Below are 26524 nucleotides of genomic sequence, written 5' to 3'. Positions count from 1 at the left end.
GCAATTTGTAAAACATTTATTTTGAGAAAATGGCTGAAATATTGCATCACCAAAAAAAAGGCATATATTCGGAAATGAAAGTTAGCGGCAAAAGAAACAGATGGAGAAAAGAATAAATAGCGCCAAAAATTAGAAGTAAAAGTATTGGCGGCACTTTGAAAAATCTCCCCCAATGTTTTTGATTCTCCTGCAATGCAATACTTGCCCATACTGAACTGGTTTGTGATGTTAATTGCTACATCGTATAAAACATTTTCATAAGTTACTGCTGACTTTCAATGTTTCATTCAATTGTGTAATCAATTCAATTTCATTCAATTGAATTGTGTAATCATTGCTCAGTCCTTCCTATCCGTGTCCTTTGTGACTTTTTAAAAAAATCTTTTTATTCTTTTTTTTTTTTTTTTTTTTTTTAGTGTTGCTCAAAAACGAGATGCAGCTGGAGCAGTACAGCCTGCAATGCTTGCTGCAGTGTACCTTTGATTAACCAGATTCAGGAGAGGCAGCACTTGTGACTAGGCACATAAGCTCAGTCCTTCCAACATCCAGTCTGATGTAGCACCATAAAGCATAACGACATGTCTGTTAGTGCAACGGAGAGCGATATACCCAGATTCTTTGTGGGATGTGAAGAAGCAGATGACAATTTGGACCAAAGTAAAGCTGAAAATGTGGACAATCTGTACGAGAACACTGAAGATGAGGATGAGGATGAATATGATTCTGTAAGTATTATTCGAATTTCTCTTGTATAGTGATTGCATTATATAACTTTATATAACACACATTCTGTCCCTCCGTGTCACATGCCAAATTAAGCAAGAATACCATTTTATACCAGAGAGGTGTACCGATTTAAAGTGATGCATGCCTTTGTTTTCTTGAATATGGATGGAAATGGACAGACAGTGAGCTGATAGGAGTAAGAGGGGAAATAGAACAATGATGGTGAGAAAGGGAAAGGAACTGAGACAGATGAAAGATAGCATGGGATCATATTGGGAGAGAGAGATACGATATAGAGTTTTCATGGAGGGGACAAGGGGCAGATATAAAGCAGGTTGGAATTGTTTTTTATTGATTTCAGGCTGGCACAGCATCATGGGATTTGTAGTCCTACAGCAGCCGGGAGTCTGTCTTTTGGTGCAACTTGCTTCAGTCTAGGGGTAAAACACTTGCAATTAGTTGACTATGTGACCTGTGCAGCCACATGCAACCTTTCATATTAAGCCGTTCATGATGAATGACATTCTGAGACAATCACAAAAACTATCCTTAGAAGACGAGTAATTGTCCCTGCATGTCCCTTGCAGGCCCACATACCAAAATCTGCAGGTAAATGCTCGTACTGACAGCTATTCGATTTAATCTTTCTGTATCGGCCGTTAACTGGCATTTCCTGATCCTGACATGACTTAGAAGGACTTAAGCTGTGTATCTGTTCTTTAGCTCCTTTGTTCACCCCAGCGAATCTCAGTGCGCTCAGACTTGTATTGCAGTGCCGTCATGAATGCATCACAAGTTTGTCTAGAAAATTCATAGACTGGTAAAAAAAAAATCGTGTGTGTGTGTATATGTGTGTGTATATATATATATATATATATATATATATATATATATATATATATATATATATATATATATATATATATATATATATATATATATATATATATATATATATATATATATATATATATATAAAACTAACTACATGGTGCATGTAAAATAAACAGTTTTTAAAGGATAATTTCAGCTTTATTTGTATAATAAACATATATAGATCTCCTTATTAATTATTGGGTGAAACAAATGTTGCATGTTTGCATATTATAATATGTAGCCAGCTAGTGCAGCTAAAGCATTTGTCATGATAATACATCACATAATTGAGTATTCTGGGTATTACAGCTCAATAGTGGTCACTAAACTCACAATTTCTAAACAAAAGTATAATATATTACCAAAGAACCATCCAAGGTGTATGCACAGCGGCAACCTCAAATGTGGCATATACCAAGGTGATGTGCTATCCACAATGCTTTTCTGCAAAGGCCTCAACTCCCGTAGCCAGATCCTCATCAATGGTGGAGCTACCATCAGCCACCTAGTCTACATAGGTATGCCAAGAGTGAGCGTGACATTGATTCACTGATCCATCTATCTAAGATATACAGCAAGAACATCAGAATGTCTTTCAGACTAGATAAGTGTGGATGGATGATGGCGGCAAAAAAGGGAAGAAGATCCGGACAGGAGGAGCTCAAGTACCATAAGGTCAAATATGAAATGTAGAGAACAACTTGAATTACCTGGGGTATTACAAACACATAGCAACCATGAGGAAGAGGCAAGGAGGGTGGCAACATCCAAGTACCTCCAGAGTGTCAGACAGGTCCTGAAGTAGTGCCAGCTCAATGACAAGAACAAGATCCAAGCCATCTACACATATGTCCTGTCAGTATTCGGGTACCCAGCTGGAATAATAACCCGGCCAAGAGCTGGTCACCAGGACGTGGTGAAACCTGGAAACTACTTACTATGATGGAGGATTCCCTGAGAATGTACACCAGCTGGATGAAAGGAAGGCGGTCGGGGCCTGATGGGTGTCAAGGTTACAATTCTGGATGAAGCACAGAGCATCCACAAGTACATCACGAAGATGGCTCCAGAATATGAACTGCTAAGGGAATGCCTGAGACAACAACAGATGGCAAGGCTAACCTCTCTATGGGGTGTACTACTGGAAGATAGTGGATGCAGCTCACATTACAAAATCTTACTAGTGATTGGAAAATGCAGGACTGAAAAACAGCACTGAGGCACTAATCCTAGCCGCTCATGAACAGGCATTCAGCACTAGATCAATAGGAGTGGGGGTTTACAACACAAGACAATACTCAAGGTACTGACTGTGCACAGTGGCCTCTGAGGCAATTCAGAACATAGTAGTCAGGTGAAAGTTGTTAGCAGGGAGAGCATACACTGAAAGGCACAACCAAGTTGCTGGGATTGTGTCTCGAAATATCTGCACAGAACGTGGGCTTAACCTGCCTACATCCAGATGGAAGATACCACAAAGGGTAGTTGAGAATGACAGGGATAAGATCCAAACAAGCAAGTAGTGACGAACCTGACATTGTGGTGGTAGACAAGGACCAGAAGACTGCAGTGGTGGTGGGTGTGGAAATACCCAGTGACCATAACCTCAGGTAGAAGGAACATGAGAAGGTGGACACATGTGGAAAGTGAAAGCAGTAGATGTCACAGTTATATAGGAGCAATTGGGGCTGTGACCCCCAAGTTGGGAAAGTGGCTTCAGCAGATATTCCAGGTGGGACATCTGAGATCTGTGTCCAAAAGAGTGCAGTTCTAGGAACAGCTGAGATACTGTGCAGAACCTGCAGACTCCCAGGTCCTAAGAATGAAGTTATAGAGAAAAATATGTGGGTGAGAGCGGGAGGAATACATATATATATTTTTTTTTTTTTATTTAAGGGTAGCTGAAAATTGCAATTGTAGTGATGGGGTGTGTGATTTTTTTATTTTTATTAATCTGTGTGTATATAAACCTACACGTTCACATTTATTATATGCATGGTATTGGTGTGTGGGGTACTATGGGGATAGTAATCTGGTAAGAATAAGAATGTCTGACCCGTATTATAAACTGTCAGTTTGTAAATAATGTGTCTTTTCTCTTTTTGCAGCCTCCAGAGAGACAGATTGTGGTCGGAATCTGTGCGATGGCAAAGAAATCCAAATCGAAACCCATGAAAGAGATCTTGGAGCGGCTATCTCTGTTCAAATACATTACTGTAGTGATTTTTGAGGAAGATGTTATTTTGAATGAACCAGTAGATAACTGGCCTCAGTGTGACTGCCTCATTTCTTTTCATTCCAAAGGTATTTCATGCTACTTCAGACATATTTATCCGAAAAGCAGGAAATGCTATCTGCTGTCCTGGAATTATTCACACATTGGGAAATGGGAATAGCTGAAAACGATATTTACATTAACAATTTGAGTACCAGAGTATGAATGGCATTTTAAAATGCACACCTATAGCACTTCATGTTAAAGCAATAGTAGATCCTCACAAGTAAGAGAGTCTTGCATTATAGGGATACTCTAAGTAACGTTGGCCTAATTAAGCAGTTTTAGTGTAAGCTATAACCTGTCACTGCAGTGTCATTGCTCAATCCATTGCCATTTAGGAGTTAGTTCACTTAGGTTATGCAGCCCTAGACAAACTTCTCCCTGGCTGTGATTCACACACAGCCTTCATGAAAAATTGTTTAATTTTCAATCAAATCTGACAACACCGTGTGCTTACTTTTGTAGTTTTTATCTCCTGCTCTCTTACTTGAACTTTAGTTACAAACTATAGATTTCTGCACGCTCTAGCAGGCTACTAACAGCAGTTTGTTTGTTTTTTGTTGTAAATCCTCTGTATTAGACTTTTACATTTAAGAAGAAGGGTTACAGAAAATAAAAAAAAAATAAGTGAGAGGGGAGCAGGGTTAAAGTTACACAGTTGGTTTAAAACAACATTAACGTGAACACATTTCCGTGTGAACACCCTCGTGAGGGGAAAAATTAGTCTTCAGGTTAACAAGCACTACCTCTCTGTGTCATGTCTTAAATAATCTCAAAAAGGGGTGAGAGAAAGGAGGTGGAAGTGTAAGAGATGGGTCCAGAGTAATTGGGGAGCTGTAATCTTTCCTATGTCTGCTCAGAATGGAAAGGTTATCAGGTAAGACACCTAAGGTAGCAATAAATCTAAGCAGACTAATCTATTAACTGGGTGTCAACGGTCAGTAAATTAAGTATTAAGAAAAGGGAAAAAAAGGTAGTAACTTAAACCCAATTCAGACCATAGTTCACCAAGAAAACCCAGCTTTACCCATAAACCATTTAATGTGAAAACCAAAACAATTTTTTTTTTATTTTTTTTTTTACATAAAGCATATACGGGAGCTGCTTATTCCGATAGGGCTCTGGTTGATGTTAGCTGTGAGCTGCTTATTCCGATAGGGCTCTGGTTGATGGTTAAAGTGTTAAAAGATGGGCAGTATAACACTCAACCGATATATCGGCACTGTCCACTCGGTATGGTGGAGGGCAAGTCTGCCAAAAGTTCAACCTTCTATCAGATGGCCAGTAGACGGTCGTCCGGTCTCTGAGTGCCTTCAGGATCTGTAAATCAGCCTTGGTTGGGAGAGCACTTATTTTTGCCATCCTATGCGGCATTTCTGGCTTGAGTCCGTGTCCCTGCTCGAAATGGGGGAGCAGGGGAATCCAGCGTGTGGCAGACTTCAGTCCTAGATGGCGGCAGAAACCGATCACAAGTTAACATATGAGTGAATCAAGGGGCTAATTAGACCCATCTTTGTGTCCAGAATCGGGTGGTTTATTCATTATGGTTTATGAAATATTTATTTGGTGTATAAATAATAAAAAAAAATTGACGTTTATTCTCTGAAAAGGGAAATTGTGGAGAATTGACAGGGCTTATTATGTATTGCTATATTGGAAAAAGTATCAATCTGCTATTTTTGGTCTGTTTGCAATTCTTTTCTGAGGAGGATATTACATTGACCAGGGATTTTTACATCCTGCTCAATTATGCTCAAAGCATGCTAAAAACAAATTAACCGGGTTATTCACTGAAGTGAATTTCAAAATAGTGCAAGTAGTGTTTGCAGAGAGGCTATTAATACCTTGAATTTGAAATTTACTTTGAATTCTTTGCTTCAGTACATAACCCTGTAGATGCTGAAATCAACTTTTCTTCACCCTCAACTGGTTTCCCCGATATGAAATGCTCATAAAGACTACCGTATATACTCGAGTATAAGCCGACCCGAATATAAGCCGAGGCCCCTAATTTTACCCCAAAAAACTGGGAAAACTTATTGACTCGAGTATAAGACTAGGGTGAGAAATGCAGCAGCTACTGGTAAATTTCTAAATAAAATTAGATCCTAAAAAAAATATATTAATTGAATATTTATTTACAGTGTGTGTATAATGAATGCAGTGTGTATGAATGCAGTGTGAGTGTATGAGTGCAGCGTGTGTGTATGAGTGCAGCGTGTGTGTATGAGTGCAGCGTGTGTGTATGAGTGCAGCGTGTGTGTATGAGTGCAGCGTGTGTGTATGAGTGCAGCGTGTGTGTATGAGTGCAGCGTGTGTGTATGAGTGCAGCGTGTGTGTATGAGTGCAGCGTGTGTGTATGAGTGCAGCGTGTGTGTATGAGTGCAGCGTGTGTATGAGTGCAGCGTGTGTATGAGTGCAGCGTGTGTGTTTGAGTGCAGCGTGAGTGTATGAGTGCAGCGTGAGTGTATGAGTGCAGCGTGAGAGCGTGTATGAGTGCAGCGTGAGAGCGTGTATGAGTGCAGCGTGAGAGCGTGTATGAGTGCAGCGTGAGAGCGTGTATGAGTGCAGCGTGAGAGCGTGTATGAGTGCAGCGTGAGAGCGTGTATGAGTGCAGCGTGAGAGCGTGTATGAGTGCAGCGTGAGAGCGTGTGTGTTGCAGAGCCTTGGTGGGGGATGGGCAATTTTGTTTTTTATTATTTTAATATTTTTTTTATTATTATTTATTTAATTTAATTTTTTATTATTTTTGTATTATTTAATTTCTTTTTTTATTATTACTAATTTTTTTTTCGTCCCCCCTCCCTGCTTGATACATGGCAGGGAGGGGGGCTCTCCTTCCCTGGTGGTCCAGCATTGGCAGTTCAGGGGGGGGGCTGTAAGAGAGTTTACTTACCTCTCCTGCAGCTCCTGTCAGCTCTCTCCTCCTCCGCGCTGTCCGTGCAGCTCCCTATGTCAGCTCCCAGTGTAAGTCTCGCGAGAGCCGCGGCTCTCGCGAGACTTACACTGGGAGCTGACCGAGGTGCTGAACGGACGGCGCGGAGGAGGAGAGAGCTGACACGAGCTGCAGGAGAGGTAAGTAAACTCTCTTACAGCCTCCACAGCCCCAGTCTGTATTATGGCAATGCAAATTGCCATAATACAGACTATTGACTCGAGTATAAGCCGAGTTGGGGTTTTTTAGCACAAAAAATGTGCTAAAAAACTCGGCTTATACTCGAGTATATACGGTATGTTGGAATTTCACTGAAATTTCAACCCAATCAGAAGATATCATAAGACTACTTTTGCCTCATGTATTTTTTTTTACGCTTAACGAAAGGTACATTTTTGTAACATCTTTAGCTGTTATTAATGATGGCTGAGGGGAAAATGGCTCTTTCTACGGGAGCTCATGCGGTCTTGTGTGATCCTCCGTAGACATCCGTGATGTACTCTCGTATATGCTCATGAGAACATCGCTGATGTCCGCTCTTGCTAGATGAGGTGGCAGGAGCCGAGGAGGACCTCGCTGAAGATGACTGCGCCCAAGAGGGACAGATTTAGGTAAGTAAACTTTACCTTACCCTGTGGCCACCGGAATGCTATTGGAGCAGTCACCATCTGGAGTTTTTGCAAAATATGCAAAGACCACAGAAGGTGACAGGACGACTTTAAGTCTTAGCCAATCCTAGTTTAACTCCCCTTATGTGTGGTGGCAGGTCTCATTAAAATTATTGCATGGAATCCACTTCTGTCCGGCTAGCGATTCTGTGCAGGTTATGTTGCTTAATGTAAAAAATGGCTCTTCAGATAATCATGAGTCTAGTGTGAATCTTTTTAGCAAAATTTCCATTTTGTATTACTAATTAAAGTATAACTAAGAATAGGAATATACTTCTCTTTTTTACATTTTTTTTTATTATCAATTTGATAAATGCATGGGAACAGAAATGTGCAAGTCCTGTACGTGATATGACATACGGTATAGGAGATCTGTGCAATGTCATGTTTGCTCTACTTTGATAAAGCATGTCGGCATGCCCAGTTATTACACAAAGGCTTCAACTGAGTTTGAGTTAACGCAGCGTTACTGTGAGAATACTATAGAATCTTGCTTTATGGGATTTTTACGTATTTATTTTCCAAACACAGATACTGGAGAGCTCATTTCAGACTTATTCAGAAAGGTACATTGCATTACTTGAAGCTTTAATGTGCATGAAAGCTGCCCAGGTGTCTGAAATATTACTTTTATTAAAGAAAAGAAATTAAGAGACAAACTTCACATTTTATTTGGAGTGTTTTTTTTTTATTTCGTGTTTTTTTTTTTTTTTTTTTTTTTTATCCGAACATTAATTCTACCTACACATTGTTTGTTACATTTTTCACGCAATGCGGGTCCTTCAGTATAGTTGTATGTAGATTCTGAAATAAAGGGCATCTTTACATGTACATTACAGTAATATGCACTTTAGTGACATATAACTCATTCAGCTGCTATAGAAACGCAATCATTAACGTGGTTAGTGTTCTCTTGCTTTCTTTATAAGTCTTCATGTGTTATATCATCTGTGTGAGCAGAATAGTGTTAACTTCTCTGTTTCATATCACTTAATGAGTGTACATGTATATGTGGTTTTGTCGTCCTCATACTGAAAGTCCTGCCTCCTCGATTGTGACCGTATTTCTTACTAACTATCATGCTGAACTTCTTTATCGTAGGTTTTCCATTGGACAAAGCTGTTGCTTATTCAAAACTCAGGGGCCCATTTGTAATTAATGACTTGAATCTACAATATCAGATCCAAGATAGGTAAGGTCTATTCCCATGCATCTTTGCTAAATTGTGATTTGTCAATGCATTTCAGATACCCCGTTCGGTTTTGAAATCTTCCTGTTCATGTCCTTCATTTTTGAATGTAAACACGCCTATCATTAAATATTATCGATCTCATACGAATACGATTTTCCTTGTTTCTTTTGTTGCAGGATAGAGGTATATCGAATCCTAAAGGATGAGGGAATTTTACTTCCTCGTTATGCAGTTCTCAACCGGGATCCAAACAAACCAGAAGGTAGCTTTATCTCCGCATACGTTGGCATTTTCTCCTACATTTCCATATTATTGTTGCACATGTAAATTCTATAGGATTGCATTGATAGACGTTATATTGTACAACACCCAGTCATTCATTGTGTTACATCTTGATAAGGATCCTGCAGAAATAAGGAATCTTTGCAGTTTGCTTTTTCCTCCCAACCTTTGTGTATTCAAGATTGGATTGTTAAAATGAAATATGAGTTTAGTTGGCAAAATAAACTGAAAATAGACGTCTCTGGTTTGAGCCAGTGATTCATGGGTAGATTCACCACTGTTAGTGTTTTTCCCTTTAATAATCTGTATATATACATAGTTTCTTGTGTGGATTCAAGGCCCTCAAAATCCAGTTTTGACAACCCGTCTGCACTGAAATTGTTTCATAACAAATATGAATTTGCCACCAATATGGACCTAATTTTAATTAATTTGGATAAGCTTTGCCAATGATCAGTCTGTTAGAAAAACCTTTCAAATGACTTATCTTAAAAATTTTGTAGACTTATCGATTTAAATAGTGACTTCTGTACATACATCTTTCTAAAAAATATTCAATCAATGCCATAGTTAGTTTAGGCCTTTGCTCTTCAGTATACCTACTTGGATGTTACATTTAGCCCCTGAACCAAAATAAATGTTTGCCATTGCAATGCAATATTGTACAGTCGACCAGCCTTGAGCTGGGGTGGCCGAAAGGGAAGTCCCCAGTAGAACCACAGCTCTTGTGATAAAATGCCAGTTTTAAAGGAACACTCCAAGCACCGTAGTCACTGCAGCTGTTTTTATCTGTAAAAGTGCCGGGAGCGCCCTAGTCTCCCCCTTCTCCCCCACCATGAGGTGAGCTAATCTTGAGAGCTGTCAGCTGATGATTTCACCCAATGAGCTGACCCTTCATGGTTTACCTTAGGAAAACTAGTTGAGTAGGTGTTTTCAGCTCTCATTGATGGAAGTAACCAATGCCTGGCAACCCCCTGTGATTTATCCAACTTCATTATTTAATGTGCTTGGAAGGTTCCTTTATGGCTGTCACACAATCATGGGGTTTGCTGTTTGATTCACACCAGTTGCCGCCTCTCGTTGATCTGTACGCCTCAGTATGTTTGTTCTATTGAACTGATAGAAAAGGGAGCCTTTCTTTGCTTATCTGTGTATACTGGTTAATGGTTAGACATCTAAATGTCACAAATATGAATTACTTATGAACCATTTCTTCAGCTTGGCTCCTTCTTTCATTCTGGATCGATAATGCCACTTGCAAGTTATCTGTGTGTCAAAGCACATACAACTGATTTGTTCTTATATAGAACAGACTTCTGTATTACTGTGACAGAGGCCACCATGCAATGAGAGCAAATTATTTCTGTTTACATGTAAGCAATCCTTCGTAAATAACGGTGTTGCCGCAAAAACAAAAAACAAACTGGACATATTCTCTATAGTATTGTAAATGCTTTGTGCCCTTGATTTATATAAAGAATTCACTGAGTGAAGACAACCTTTGCTTTACTGCATTCTAACCATCCAACCTACAGTACAGATAATATAAAGAACCATTTAAAGGGCGGTATTCTACAATATAGAAATTTGCCATAAAAATCATTGGAACGCTCCTTTCAGGTGACTCTACTATTAACACTTTCCTGCATTCTTGCTCTGAGGAAACAAACAGGGCAGTCGGAATTCTGCGTTGCTCTAACTGCCCCCACATTGGTTTCTAACGTGCTGTTGATGTGATGATTTTATTTTGGGAGGCAGTCACAAAATTAGTCCCAGGGTTTTATTCAGTTACAAACCAAATTTATTGAATAAACAAGGAATTGCTGAGCATTGACACGGGAATTGCAATTTTTATTTGTCTGAAATAGCCAAATAAGGAAAAAAAAAGTTTTTCTTTTTTTTTTCTCTCTCTCTCGCTTGCTTGCTTTGACCCAATATATATTTTTTTTGCCAGTTTTCCATTATTTAGTGGTGCAGTGAATAAACCCCATTTATTTTATTCCTGCTATGTATTTGCCAAGTCTTTGTGATTTGCAGATAATCCTCTGTGTATTTTAGATTACAGTGTTACAGTTGATAAGTATAATTTAATGAAGGTAAACTGAGCATAGGAGAGAAAAAAACATGGGTGGTTCAATTTTTAGAGTTATTATTTTCAGATTTCCATTTCCTATTTCAAGGTTGTATTAAAACAAACTAAAAAAAAAAAAAAAAAAAATTGCAACAGTGACTAGTACATTTACAAATATGATTGATCCTGTACAAGATATCTACAGTATGAACATAGATCTAGACTTTTTATTGCTTTTGCTATATTTCTTTTATATTTTATTTATATAGAGACCGGGTTAATCTCTAATGTGAGAATTGTCCGGCAGTAAGTGTTTATAACCCTATAGTGTTCCTTTAAATTTAAAATTCAAACGTGTATTCCTGACCCTATAGTGTTAACCCCTCCCCCCTCCCTAAATCTTGTACAATCTTACTTCTATTCAAGTCTGAAGCTGCTGGCTCTGCCCTAGAATTACTTCTGTCTGCTGACATCATCTGAAGTGGTGGTCTGAGACAATCACAATGCTTCCCCATAGAGATGAATTGACCCAATGCACCTCTAAGGAAAGTTCAGTGTCTGCATGCAGAGGATGGAGACACTTAAAGGCAGCACTGCCCCAGGAAACACCTCTTGCAGCCATCTAAGGAGGGGCCATTGGAGTTATACTAGGCTGTAATGTAAACACTGCATTTTCTCTGAAAAAAAAAACAAAGTTTACATCAAAAAGCCTGAAGGCTTTGCTGGTGACTATAGTGTCCCTTTAAGGCCAGAGTAGCCAAACTGAAAGTGTAGCTGACTTGGATAATATTTCCAGTTCAGCTATTTTACCCTTAAATTTGCATATCACTTTGGAGTTCTGCCAGTTCTCACTTTAGTAAATAATACAGAATATATTGTGCATACACAATTGGCGACATCGCAGGGATTACCTATTGGAACGAAGAAGGCATTGCAAGAACAAACAATAGGGCCATATTGTAGATAGACCCTCACAGCAGGTTTCAGGTCGAAGTGGAATAACAAGTGGCATTGCAGGTAAACCGGGCAGAAACATTGCTTTCATTCCCTTTGCAGGTAATGATGTAAACAAAATGAGATACAACAGGAATAGGTTACTGGGAGAAAATAAAACACATTACAGGTAGACGCTACTGGATCTCAATGGGACCTTGTGGGTAGACTCTACTGAAACTCAATGGGACCTTGTGGGTAGACGCTACTGGAACTCAATGGGACCTTGTGGGTAGACGCTACTGGAACTCAATGGGACCTTGTGGGTAGACGCTACTGGAACTCAATGGGACCTTGTGGGTAGACGCTACTGGAACTCAATGGGACCTTGTGGGTAGACTCTACTGAAACTTAAGGGGACCGTGTGGGTAGACACTGCTAGAACTCAAGGGGACCGTGTGGGTAGACACTACTGGAACTCAAGGGGACCGTGTGGGTAGACACTACTGGAACTCAAGGGGACCTTGTGGGTAGACACTACTGGAACTCAAGGGGACTGTGTGGGTAGACACTGCTGGAACTCAAGGGGACCATATGGGTAGACCCTACTGGAACTCAATGGGACCTTGTGGGTAGACGCTACTGGAACTCAATGGGACCTTGTGGGTAGACACTACTGGAACTCAAGGGGATCTTGTGGGTAGACACTACTGGAACTCAAGGGGACTGTGTGGGTAGACCCTACTGGAACTCAAGGGGACCTTGTGGGTAGACCCTACTGGAACTCAAGGGGACCTTGTGGGTAGACCCTACTGGAACTCAAGGGGACCTTGTGGGTAGACCCTACTGGAACTCAAGGGGACCTTGTGGGTAGACCCTACTGGAACTCAAGGGGACCTTGTGGGTAGACCCTACTGGAACTCAAGGGGACCTTGTGGGTAGACCCTACTGGAACTCAAGGGGACCTTGTGGGTAGACCCTACTGGAACTCAAGGGGACCTTGTGGGTAGACCCTACTGGAACTCAAGGGGACCTTGTGGGTAGACCCTACTGGAACTCAAGGGGACCGTGTGGGTAGACCCTACTGGAACTCAAGGGGACCGTGTGGGTAGACCCTACTGGAACTCAAGGGGACCGTGTGGGTAGACATTGCTGGAAGTCAAGGGGACAGTTTCGGTAGACACTGCTGGAAGTCAAGGGGACAGTTTCGGTAGACACTGCTGGAAGTCAAGGGGACAGTGTGGGTAGACACTGCTGGAAGTCAAGGGGACCATGCGGCTGGACACTACTGGAAGTCAAGGGGACCATGCGGCTGGACACTACTGGAAGTCAAGGAGACCATGTGGCTGGATGCTACTGGTTCTCCAGGGGACCGTGTGGGTAGGCACTGCTGGACCTCAAGGGGAACATTGTGCGTCGACACTACTGGACCTCAAGGGGAACATTGAGGGTCGACAATACTGGACCTCAAGGGGAACATTGAGGGTCGACAATACTGGACCTCAAGGGGAACATTGTGCGTCGACACTACTGGACCTCAAGGGGAACATTGTGCGTCGACACTACTGGACCTCAAGGGGAACATTGTGCGTCGACACTACTGGACCTCAAGGGGAACATTGTGCGTCGACACTACTGGACCTCAAGGGGACCTTGTGGATAGATGCCACTGGAACTCAATGGGACCTTGTGGCTGGACACTGCTGGAACATAAGAAAGTGGTTATGGGGTAAACCAGAAATGATTTTTGTCATGGAGGGGCAATATGTTGGGTACAACTGATATGAAAAGATACAATTGATGATACTAGTGTAAAATAGAGTACCTTGTTTTAATAAAGATTTGTATTTTCTTTTCAAGTAAAAGAAACTCTAACTTTTTTTTCTTCTTCTAATATAAGTATATTAAATATACCTGTGTGTTACTCAGTTTGTGAGTGGATTAACTGAAGCATTAAAACAATGTTGGCGTGGAATGTGTTCGTGAATACCAGGCTGTTTCCATGTGAGGTTTCTGAGAACACGCTTTTACATTCCTGGCTAAGTACAGACACCCTTTATAAAAGGATATCTAGGACTCTGGTCATTTTTAGCTTGCGTCCGGATTCTTTTTAGACATTAAAAGATGTCATCACTCCTTTGCTACAGTAGAAATGTTGATAAGACCAGAGAGCAGGGAATGGGAACATGCAATCTCTTTAACACCCCATGTTCACGATTTGATCTCAATATTTCCATTCTTTCGTTCTGTAATGTTGTCCTCCTCCCCAATGATCTTATGACTTGTGTTGATTGCAGCATATGAATGATGACAACTCTTAATACTTATAAAGTTATGTCAAGGGTCACAATTACCACTATCCGAGATATGTATTAATAAATTGCGGCTGTACTTAGCCAGGAATGTAAAGCAGTTCTGCCAGTGATGGCTGGCAAAGAATTATGGAAAATACAGTCCAAGTAAGTAACAAAGTCACTGCTAGAAAAACATTTGTCTTTCGACTCCGAGAGGGAATTTACTAAACTCTGATTAACTGGTTTGTCTCTGGTGGAAGGTCCCATGCTATACTGTGATCTCTTTCTTCGTTTGATAACTGCGTCATGTGGGGAGGCGGGGAACTTATACACTAAACACCTTGACAAATCTCTGCAGCCTATCACTCTCCCCTAAAGGGCTCTTTTTGTTTTATATACATGTCTGAATCCTGTGGGATAGCTACTAACTCCTTCACCTTTTCTTTATTTTCCAGAATGTAATTTAATCGAAGGAGAAGATCATGTTGAAGTGAATGGAGAAATTTTCCAAAAACCTTTTGTAGAGAAACCAGTCAGTGCGGAGGACCACAATGTCTATATTTATTACCCGACATCTGCAGGAGGCGGGAGTCAAAGACTTTTTAGAAAGGTATTTTATCTTTGATTTTCTGCCCTGGTTAGAAAAGCAATTCTAGATTTTCGGTTTTGTCAAGGATGTTTAAAAAAAAAAATAAAAAATATTATATCTTCTTTCCTCATGAAAAAACAGATTCTATGATTCTATGCATCATGGTAGCTTGCAACCCAGTTGTCATATACCATGTATTTAGACTTTACCCATTGTCAGATGTGTCTTCCTGTCTTTACAGGTATGCAGGTCCTCTTATACTCGATGAGTAACCCCTAGAAACTGAACGAGGTCACATTTTTGAATATTGTACCTTCAGATGTGCTCAGGGGGAATGTCTTTTATTTCCATAAAACAGGAAAAGCACAATAAATTATGTTATGATACCAAATAAAGAGTGGGAGCACAGGGGTTAGACTGCCAGATTTCATGTGATATTTTTTTATTTGTATGTTTATTATTTTTTGTTTTTTTTCTTCATAGCTTCAGTTCTCTCTTGGGTGCCAGCTCACACTGTAGATGGGGTTGGGATAACTACCCCCCATGTCCTTGTGTCCCAAGGCTTTGCAATAGGAAGGTATTTCACAATACAAGAGACTACTCTGTTTTTAGCACCGATAAATGTCTTTCCCCACGCATATTTAAAGGGGCAATCACAAATCTCTATGTAGTTTCCATTTCAATTCTCTAGGCTCATTAATGGAAGATCATGTCTTAAATTCTCTCCTTCATCCAGCAGTTTCCTGGAAAGAGAAGTGTAACATTTTTTTTGTTTGTTTTCCCCGCTTTCCTTTTTACAGATTGGCAGTCGGAGCAGTGTCTATTCTCCTGAAAGCAGTGTGAGAAAAACCGGGGCTTACATTTATGAAGAATTTATGCCCACAGATGGTACCGATGTGAAGGTATCTTAAATGGTCATGCCCTCACGCTTTCCTGCTCTTACCTCTTGTTGTCATAGCACACTGACCTTGTTTGTTGGTTCTTTAGAAATTTGTCTGAGGATGAGCTGGGATGCTGGGTCAGTACAATACTTAAAATAAGGATTGATATTTAAATATAGTTACGAATTACTGCTTATTAAAAATTCTCATTATCAATCATAGGTAGAATTTGTCAGATGTATATTGAAACCTAGTGGTACAAAAGGACTAGATAACATTTGTTATACGTTTTATGCAAGGTGGCATGTGAGCTTACAATCTAAAGGAAAAAGGTGCACTAAGACAAAAGGGGAAAATACTTTTAAAAATGTGGGGAATCATAGATGTTTTTCAGGTGTGAGCAGTTAATGAATTTTATATTGGTAAATTAAACCAGATGGAGAATTGGTCTATAAAGTCTAGGATTGCAAATGGGATGAAGGAAGATGAGGTGGGTGGCTGTTGGTTTACACTTACATACATACCTTGGTTAAATCAAAGGTTTCCGTCCAATGAAGGCATTGACCAATATCTTGCATTTTTAAACCACAAATAAAGTACCTCGATTGTACCTTTCAGAAACTGTGGAAATTCAGATTTTAGGGGTTAGCCATGAACAGCATCTCTAACTCCTTGTTTGCAAAACCAGGTGTACACTGTCGGACCAGACTATGCCCATGCTGAAGCTCGGAAGTCCCCTGCTCTAGACGGCAAGGTCGAAAGGGACAGTGAAGGGAAAGAAGTTCGGTATCCAGTCATTCTCAATGCTAGGGAGAAGTTAATTGCATGGAAAGTCTGCCTCGCTTTCAAGGTAATCGCATACTGTGCAAGCATGACCATTAAAAAGGGTAAAGGGGATAACCACTTTTCCTACCATCGCGTGGACTGGACCCACTTTAACCAATTAGTACATACAGCATTCCAGCCAATCCTGGTCTGCCCATAATTTTGAATTCACTTGTATGAACATCATCCAGTTATGTTTTATGAGCAGAATGCTTCCGATATTCGTTTCTACATGAGAGATATATAGGCAAAGTGGTGATGAAATTATTGGGGCATTTGTTTTTATAATGGGTAAAAAGGAAAAATACTTGCTGTTTTTTTTTTTTTTAATTATACAAACAAAAATGCGCTCATCATTAAAGGTGCACTCTGTCCACCATCACAACTTCATCTGAATTACGTTTTTATGGTGTCCTGTAGTCCCTCTAACATTTGCATTGAATAGTCTGTTTCTAAGCAGTTTTGTAAATAGATGACCATACTCCAAGTTCGATTGATATTTTCACACTGACATGATTTAATAGTTTGCATCTGTTTTGTTCACAGCAAACAGTTTGTGGATTTGATTTGCTGCGTGCGAATGGCCAGTCTTATGTTTGTGATGTAAATGGTTTTAGTTTTGTGAAGAACTCCATGAAATATTATGATGATTGCGCAAAGATTCTTGGGTAAGCGTGTCGGTGACTTCAGAACATTCTTGGCAGTCAGACATTTTAAAGTGTTTCATGTTCTTGCCTTCAGATTTTGTTGTTTCTAAATATTTATTGAATTGAGCTACTCATCAGAACATCTGTAAATTTAGTTAAAGCGGCACTGTGCCCTTTTGAGGTCTTCTCATAGTTTGGCCTTAACTGCTGTGTGGATTATATGAAGCAGCTTCATTGTGTATTACAAGTGAGTGAAGGAAAGCAGCCACTTGGGCAAATCTTTTACTGCCCATGAATGTAAAGATTCGACTGAGCAAAAAAAGAAATCCTATTGAAGGAACACTCCAAGCACCATAACCACTACAGTGTGCTGTAGTGGCTATAGGGGCAGTAATGACTTGTGGCCTCGAGGAAAAGTTGTCAAACTGTTTGCTTACTTATCCGGGGTCTGCCAGGTATTGAGAGTCAGAAGCTCTTTGCTATGTGCTAGCCCAATAGTGTAAGGCTTAGCTCCCTGGCTGAGAGGAATCATTTTGAAAGGTTTATCCACAAATATAAAATTTTGAAAAAGCTCATACAAATTTATTACATAAAGGCCTTAATTAGTAAAAATCAATCATTCTGAAAGGTTCTATTTAACCCTGACAAAATATTGCTTCTCTTATAAATGTTTTGTTTAATGTCTTTAGCATTTTGTTACATATGCTTGTATATGGACTTATGCTTTTGGTGTTTTTTTTTGTTGTTGTCTTTTCCACTCACAATTGTTAGGAGCTTCTAACCTCCAGGAATTGTGAGAGAAATGATAGCAAGCAATAAAAGCTACCGCGGATGCTCCAGAAAAACTAAATACAAATGTTTTATTTTGACAGTGTCAAAATAAACATTGTTATAGACTCACCCATCAATGGTTCAGGTCTGCCGCAATAGAGAATGGAATGGGGCGGTCTAATGCCCTCCGGTTCTTCCTTCCTTAACATTAAACCGAATGGTATGTTATTGGTCAAAGGTTTTTTTCTATCATGTGGTGTAGTGGTTCCATCATTGAAACAGTACTGGGGAATGCCTCAATCCTTGTTGGGGTGCCTTGAGGCCTGAGTTATTAAAATCAATCTTATGTAAATGTTTTAAAAATCAAAAATCATTGAGTCTGTGTTTTTGCTTCTAGAAATATCATCATGCGAGAACTCGCTCCACAATTCCATATCCCCTGGTCTATACCACTGGAAGCAGAAGATATTCCAATAGTGCCAACTACTTCTGGAACAATGTGCGTTGATGTTGCATGTTCTCTCTTCAGCCACTAAATGTTCTGCAAACTGTATTACAGAATAGAATTTACAGAAGGTTATGGGATCATTTTGTTCAAGAACAATGCTTTTTACTATTGTCTGTCCTTCTCTAGTTAAATATAATTGTTCTCTTTTTGTTCCACAATTCTAACCTACACCAGATATAGGCACCAGCTCTCCATCAGATTAGTGATATTATTATAAAAATGGGAATGCCCAGTAGCTAAGGGACTGCAAATGTCTGTAGAGTGTTGGCTGTCAAAGGCCAACCTATTTTGCAAAAAGCTTGTCTAAACACGACACCCTTTTGTGGGTTTATTTAGTAATCTAAAAAAAAAAAATCGTCCTTTGTGCATGTGCCCTTTTGCTTTTTAATTTTATTTAATGGGAAAGGTTCAAATCTTTTGTTCATCATCCATTCTTTCAAACGAACATTCCAAACACCATAACCTCTGCAGCACGCTGTGGTGGTTATAGTGCCGGGGGTGCTCCGATGCCCCCGTTTCAGTTAATCAAACCATTTTAGAATGGTTTTAGTTCTTAACCACATGCTGCTCCTGCATCCGCTACATCCTTTTGAGAGCCTGAGGCTTTGCCTGAGCCAAGTCTGGCAGTGAAAGGCTTAGCTTAAAAGAATTTATGAAAACTCCTGTTTAGGACCTTCCAGCTCTCTGGTTGATGTAGTAAAGGTAGGGAGTGACACCTGGTGGTAATGAGTGGAACCACTCTAAAACAGTTTGACTATTATAATTGGGGGCTCCAGGGAGCTCCTGGCACAATAACCACTGGTGCTTGGAATATTCTATCAATGCTGTGTTAATTTAAATGAAGTGCTCTAAACAGCGTTTTAAAACACTCACTCAGCAATGCTGCTTTGTTGCTTTTTAAGGATGGAACTACGATGCGTAATAGCTGTGATAAGGCACGGTGACAGGACACCAAAACAAAAAATGAAAATGGAAGTAAGACATCAGAGGTAAGTCCTTCTTTTTATTTATTTTTTTTTATTCAGTTTTGATTACTCTCCCTTTCTCCAGTGTGAGAATATTATTCCAATTTTTTATATTGTTTAAAATGATATTTGACTTTTTGGTTATTGTTTCTTAAGTACAACAGAAACCATTTCATTTGGTGCCATATATCTTGTGGGCATATAAAGATATTCTATTTCTGTTTTGTGGGATGCTATTTTCCGAGGCTTGTAAACTGTCTGGAGTAATGTGCCATCAAAGCCATTGCTGCAAAGCTCCACAGAGGAAACCCAGATTTCTGATAAACATTTAGCCATTAGGATAACCTTTCTCTGATGTCCTCTGGATATTACAGAATGTTCTGCCGAGTAACACGTGCAGGATCTCACTTATTCTAGGTATTTGTCTCCATAGAAACCAAGTTAACGTTTCTGTGTCTATATTAAAGGACCACTCTAGGCACCCAGACGACTTCAGCTTAATGAAGTGGTCTGGGTGCCAGGTACCTCTAGGATTAACCCTTTTTTTTATAAACATAGCAGTTTCAGAGAAACTGCTATGTTTATAATGAGGGTTAATCCAGCCTCCAAATCCTCTAGTGGCTGTCTCACTGACAGCCGCTAGAGGCGCTTGCGTGATTCTCACTGTGAAAATCACAGTGAGAGCACGCAAGCGTCCATAGGAAAGCATTGTAAATGCTTTCCTATGCGACCGGCTGAATGCGAGCGCGGCTCCTGCCGCGCATGCGCATTCAGCCGATGACGTCGCGATCAAGATGGAGAGGAGGAGGAAAGCTCCCCGCCCGGCGCTGGAAAAAGAGGTAAGTTTAACCCCTTCCTCTCTCCAGAGCCCGGCGGGAGGGGGTCCCTGAGGGTGGGGGCACCCTCAGGGTACTCTAGTGCCAGGAAAACGAGTATGTTTTCCTGGCACTAGAGTGGTCCTTTAAACCATTTAGTTAATTTACGGTAACATTTTTAGTCTCAGATATTTCTGCTTGAAGACGTTGCGTGTCTGTGAGTCATTCATCCTCTGCTAAAGTGCACTCATGATTAAATATGAGACTGTGTGTCCGTTTGTAGGCAATGCACAAAAATCAGCCCAATTAGATATTCTCATTCGTGTGAACCATAGATTGTGTGTAATCATACTTGTATTAGAGCATTCCTTTCAATCTGGACTTCACATGGGAATATATCAGGTTGAGGGCAGAGAATATATATTTAAAGGACCATTAAAGTCTCCCAGATCTGGGTGATCTGTCCTGTCATTTGAGTCCCTCAATTTCAAATACTTCCATGCATACGTATCTCATCCACCAATACTTCTCTATGTGAAGCTTTGGATTATAGGAGATTGCGAAAGATGTCGGCAAGCATGTGGACATCTTCGAAGAGAGAGTGCATGGCTGTAGTGCAGAGTTTTGTGCTGAAAATGAGGTTGTCCTTTTTTTTATTTTATTGGAAGAGGGTTTGGACAAAAATAAAGTTCTGTTGATTCCCTTTTAAATTTTAATTGCAATGTGTAATTGGGTCCGTGTTCTGTATGTTCAAAGAATGTGATATTTAATAAATTAACCACTTTAACAGTCTTGTAAAATTAATCCTAATATGCTAGAACACAGCTAAATATTTTGTATTTTGTTTCCGTAAAGGTTCTTTGATCTGTTTGAGAAATGCCATGGATACAAAACTGGAAAACTAAAACTGAAGAAGCCAAAACAATTACAGGTAAGTCAATTTTGATTTGTCATTCTTTTTTGGGGTTTTTTATTTTGGTTGGTGTGTGTGGTTTTTTTTTTTTTTTGTTTTTTTTTTACCCAGTTATTTTTTTTATTTTTTTTTTTTATTTTAAACAGGAAGTCCTGGATATTGCTAGACACCTTCTTGTGGAACTTGGTCAAAACAATGATTCAGAAATCGAGGAAAGTAAAGCAAAGCTTGAACAGCTTAAAACAGTGTTGGAAATGTAAGTGTTTGACTGCAGTTTTCCAACAGTGCCATGTTTTGCACAGTTCTAACATTTAAAGCGGAGGTATTAGAATGTTCGCTGGATAGTGGTGTCTGATACAATAGGTAAAAAAGTAGAGGCCCTTTCAGTGCAATTTTTATCTCTCTCTAATATTGTCTTTCTCCATCTTCTGGCAGACAAGTCTCAGAGCACTTTGTCAGTGTATAAAGAAATCTAACCGCAGACAATTACTGTGACTTTGTGTTTCGGTGAAATATAACTCCATAAGAAATCAGAAAATCAGGGAGGATTTTTCTCCCATTAATCTAATTTGTCTCTTATTTATTTACAGGTATGGGCACTTTTCTGGGATAAATCGCAAGGTGCAGCTCACCTATCTTCCTCACGGTTGTCCAAAAACCTCTAGTGAAGAAGAAGGTACAGCTAAATTATTCTGTTAAAATAATTTGTAATATTTTTGACTCTGTGATTATGGCTATTCAGAGCCTCCATTGACACCATTTGGCTGAAGTTGTATGTACAAGATGTCTTCTCATAACTAGTTTGAGTGACGATGGGTGAAGAAGACCTTCAACATAAAAGATTTTGTCTATATCACTGGTCAGAGCACGTTCTATCCTCACATGCTAGACTTGGGCTACAACTGTTTGTGGACACATACTACGAGAAATGTTTATCCACCCTGGTTTTGCACCATACGAGCTGTGAGAGAGATGGAGGGTGGCAGATAATTGTTTATCTAGCACTCTGTGCAATAGGCTATAAATGGTTTTGTTTTCCTAGTTAACCCAGTGCATCAATACTATATCTCCACCCACTTGGCTGTTAAGGACAGAAAACCAAACTATAAATACGACACTTGGGGGGGACACCCTCCTCAGTATTCTTTTTCTGTCCTTTGTTGTCATAAACATGTAATGCGTTTTTGCTGTCAGCTTTTTTTCCAATCATTATACATATATATTGTGTACAATTAACAACCTAAGTTTAATAAATTCTCTACTACACTATGTTTGAGAAAATGTGTTTTACTGGAATGTTAATATCTGAGTAGCAGGACCTAACAATGACTCACTTACTCATGTCCCACTAACATAATAGGCCCTTATTTTTTTTTATTCATGTTTACATTTTACTAGTTAAATGGCTCAAATGTATGGACCTGAAGTTATTTTCACTAGTGCTTGCAATCTTCAGCTATAATATCTTTAATTAGATTTCCAGCATAATGTACAGATAATAATATATATATATATATATATATATATATATATATACACACACATACCTAAAGGTAACTCTATCAACCTATGTTTTAAGGTCGATCTCTTTCCGTTAACACAATCCTTTTACTTAAAGGTTCTGAGACTTAACTGAAGCATTATGTCATTTATACTATGTTTTATTGTTATTTCCTGGAATATCAATGTTATTTCATCTATTGTTTAATAATGTTGTGTTTGGTTTTCTTGTTGTAGACTGTAGAAGAGATGAACCATCACTACTTTTAGTCCTGAAATGGGGGGGTGAACTGACCCCTGCAGGCCGAGTTCAGGCAGAGGAGCTGGGAAGGGCTTTCCGTTGCATGTATCCAGGGGGCCAAGGTACCGATAACCTTTTCTGAAACACTTTTCTGGGAAACGAGAAAGTCATAAAGGCAAACAAAGCATAGAATACTTTTTAGTTAAATAAAATGATTAAAACAAAACCACGGTAAACAACTGCCATGTAAGTGAAGTTAAAGTGGCTATAAATTATTTTGAGATAACTGTCTAATTCAAAAGTTTTAACTTTGAATGAGCTAGTTACCCTACTCTGCAGGCTAACAAAAAAGCGTTTGTGCGGTTTCCCTGCCTGTGACAAAAATGCAGAGTCCCAGGTGAGCATCTTCTGGCTGAGTTGGTGCAAAAGAAATAGGTGTTTCAATTTAAATTCAACTTTTTTGTTGTTGACATTTTTACCTCCAAGTATGTAATACAATCCCTACTCCAGTCAAAGAGAAATTGTTGTAACGCTTTGGAAGCCCTATGGTCAACGCCTGCATTTTTTTCCACGTTCAACTTATAATAGGATATGCTGTAGCAGGGATAGTATTTTTGGAAGGGAAGTGGTAGCAGGGGCTGCTGGTGCCTCTAATATAAGGGTTACATCGCTCCATCCGGAGCTTGATGTAGGCAAGAGTTGCGGACTCTGGGCCAGTGCCATCTTGGGATGAGATTTTTAAACCCGGGGGTTCTAGACTTCCTTTTCCTAACCGTTGTGCTAGCCATGGCATTTTGGGAAATAATGCTGTTCTAATCACGCTGCAGGCTTCTCAATTAGCAAGGAGCTAGTGCTTCAGTTATTTTTTTAAATTTTATAATAATGCAAACACACTCTTTTGCAGGAGACTATGCAGGATTTCCTGGATGCGGTTTGCTGAGACTACATAGTACCTATCGACATGACCTTAAGATCTATGCATCGGACGAAGGACGAGTCCAAATGACTGCTGCAGCTTTTGCTAAAGTACAGTTTGTTTTTTGTCTTTTGTTTTTCAAAGTAGCAGACACACGAAGCATCAAAATCATTTCATATTCATTTTTACCATATTAAGTACTATTTAGTAAAAAGTGTTCTTACAAAAGAAGGAAAAAATTGCAAAAATGTTGATCATTTATGAAATGCCTTAACTGCTGAAAAATACCATCATAACTTTTAAGCGTGTCTTTTAATGCTTGATTTTTTTTTCACAGCTGAGTTTTGTTTAGGTCACAGATAAACTCTAAATGTCTTAATCATATGCATTTGGTAACCCAATCCTAACATCCTTCCATCATAGCCACTCTAGAAATTTTATTTGGTATTCGCACATATGCATTAAAAATACACGTGTGTAGGCTGTTCATATTTCATGTATTGATTGATTTCTAGGGTTTGTTGGCTTTAGAAGGAGAGCTCACCCCAATACTTGTTCAGATGGTGAAAAGTGCAAACATGAATGGTCTTTTAGACAGCGACAGTGACTCGTTAAGTAGCTGTCAGCATAGAGTGAAAGCGAGACTGCATGAGATCCTGCAAAGAGACCGGGACTTTACAACAGAGGATTATGAAAAGGTGTGATGATGTCAATTTTCATATTTTTATTGGGGGACAGAGTGGTGGTTGTGTTTTTTTTTTTTTTTTTTTAATTAATTTTGTGAAGTTAGAAATTCCAAAAAGGTAATTCCGTTTCATTTCTTATTCTGCTTCCTTCACAGCTTACTCCAACTGGAAGCATTTCCCAGATGAAATCCATGCAAGTCACGAAGAACCCAGTAAAGACTTGTGACAAGGTTTACTTTTTAATCCAAAGCCTGACATCTCAAATTCGACAAAGAATGGAGGATCCAAAATTTGCTGGTAATTTAAATCTTATGGAATGTTTTGCAATTTGATCGTAAAAGATGGGCTCATTGAAACACAGTGAAATCCATTTTGGGTGCATTGCTGAGCCATTAAGCATTCATTTAACCCCCTCCCACCACTTTTAGGAATGATTCCATCGTAGTTGCTTTGCACATAAGGACCCATGACTTTAATATCAGTGCGGCGTTGGTGGTCTTCTATAGCAATACATTTGACTGTTAGGGCCCTGTGTTGGGACTGGAGATGGTGCACTGAGTCATTGAGGCTGGCTCCGCCTCCTCTCCTCCTCCCCCCCCCCTTAATCTTTATAAAGTTTGTTTGTTTTATTATCACTGAATGTCACTAATTTAACCCTTTATCTTCAAAAGGATTTGTCAAAAATATACGTAGTGTATTGTTATGCTTTTGAGATGTAGCAGAGTACAGTTTAGGGGGGGTTTCCTACAATAGAACAAACAATGTTTATAAGAAAAAATACACAGCAGAAAATATATAATTTATATACATTCGCAAATTTATTGAATCGTTAAAATGTGTGAGCTTCTAAAATGAGCAAAAAATGTCTTGTGGTCCAACTCCACTATATTCTGTGTTTGAAGATAGAAACTGAAATGAGCAGAAATGTAAAATGATATACTTTGTGTGGCATTTTGGTTTCTGTAAGCATTATAAAGACCAGCTATAACCACTTCTAAACAATGACGCTTTCATTGGGGATATTTTGATTTTTAAAAAGGTAATATGTGACTTGTAACTACAATAAAATCTTAAATTAAATTCCATACGTATGTTCTGTGCAAATCAGGACAAATACATTTTTATGTTACTGCAGTATTCATATACACTTTATAATAGGCCAAAAAAAAGTCCAATTTTTTCATAATAAATCAGACGTTCTATATTTATATCTCAGATTAAAGCCCTCTGTGTCCTTTAAAACAAAATGTATGGAGCTTGGAGTAACCCTTTAATAAATTGTAAGTTACTTGCTGTTTCTATTATTTGTTAATGAATTTCTAATCCCCTTTAACTCCCTTTTTGTGTATTTTATGGCTCTCCTTAAGATATTCAGCTTTACCACAGTGAAACCCTGGAACTGATGCTGCGCAGATGGTCCAAGCTAGAAAAAGATTTCAAAATGAAAAACGGAAGATATGACATCAGTAAAATTCCCGATATCTATGACTGCATTAAGTACGACGTACAGCACAACTGCTCTCTAAAACTGGAGAACACAATGGAATTGTACAGACTTTCTAAGGCTTTAGCAGATCTCGTCATCCCTCAGGTAATCCATCAAAGATATGTTTGTAATATGGGAAATGAAATAAATAGAATAGGTTGATATGCAGATGATGGTATTTAAACTCAAATTACTCCAGTTTTATTGTACAGTGGTACAAGCTCCTACAGGAGAAGACCAGAATAATAGTGTCGCCTATTCAGTGATTTGCGTTCTCTTTACACAGCGTTCTCTCTACACATACCGGTACTTCCTTCATGAAATAGAATGGTGCTAACTTTCAGTACTATGCTTCTGGTGTAGCGATCCAACATAGATGACATGATGCCATGGAGAATAATTAGTGAGATTGAAGATGTGCCTTAGTGAAGTGTCTTTTTAAGAGATTCATGCGGGGTGTTCACTCAGATTGGAGATTGGTGGCAGTCTGCACAAAAGCAATGTTTATCATCCACAATGTTTGCAG

At 39.2% G+C, this 26524-nt stretch overlaps 1 protein-coding gene across 11 annotated transcripts in view; it reads left to right on the top strand.

The window, feature by feature from the left end:
• The window catches only part of PPIP5K2 (diphosphoinositol pentakisphosphate kinase 2), a 77137-nt gene that overhangs the window by 25199 nt on the left and 25414 nt on the right, over positions 1–26524 (top strand). For 10 of the 11 annotated variants that reach the window (XM_063453649.1, XM_063453658.1, XM_063453659.1 and 7 more), the window contains exons 2-19: positions 417–725; positions 3711–3906; positions 8585–8675; positions 8852–8937; positions 14711–14865; positions 15645–15746; positions 16414–16575; positions 17097–17218; positions 18366–18467; positions 19379–19465; positions 21112–21187; positions 21316–21425; positions 21760–21845; positions 22907–23032; positions 23815–23936; positions 24342–24524; positions 24668–24809; positions 25880–26103. In XM_063453649.1, coding sequence (XP_063309719.1) covers positions 579–725; positions 3711–3906; positions 8585–8675; positions 8852–8937; positions 14711–14865; positions 15645–15746; positions 16414–16575; positions 17097–17218; positions 18366–18467; positions 19379–19465; positions 21112–21187; positions 21316–21425; positions 21760–21845; positions 22907–23032; positions 23815–23936; positions 24342–24524; positions 24668–24809; positions 25880–26103 — 2319 coding nt within the window. In that variant the 5' untranslated portion in view covers positions 417–578. Of the gene's footprint in view, positions 1–416; positions 726–3710; positions 3907–7382; positions 7427–8014; positions 8050–8584; positions 8676–8851; positions 8938–14710; positions 14866–15644; positions 15747–16413; positions 16576–17096; positions 17219–18365; positions 18468–19378; positions 19466–21111; positions 21188–21315; positions 21426–21759; positions 21846–22906; positions 23033–23814; positions 23937–24341; positions 24525–24667; positions 24810–25879; positions 26104–26524 lie in introns of those variants that run through there. The other variant, XM_063453655.1, reaches the window with a different exon arrangement.

Source organism: Pelobates fuscus, chromosome 5 (genome assembly GCF_036172605.1).
Source record: "Pelobates fuscus isolate aPelFus1 chromosome 5, aPelFus1.pri, whole genome shotgun sequence".
Taxonomy (NCBI): domain Eukaryota; kingdom Metazoa; phylum Chordata; class Amphibia; order Anura; family Pelobatidae; genus Pelobates; species Pelobates fuscus.
The sequence above is the reverse complement of the archived record's forward strand: the minus strand, read 5'-3'. Positions and strand labels throughout refer to the sequence as shown.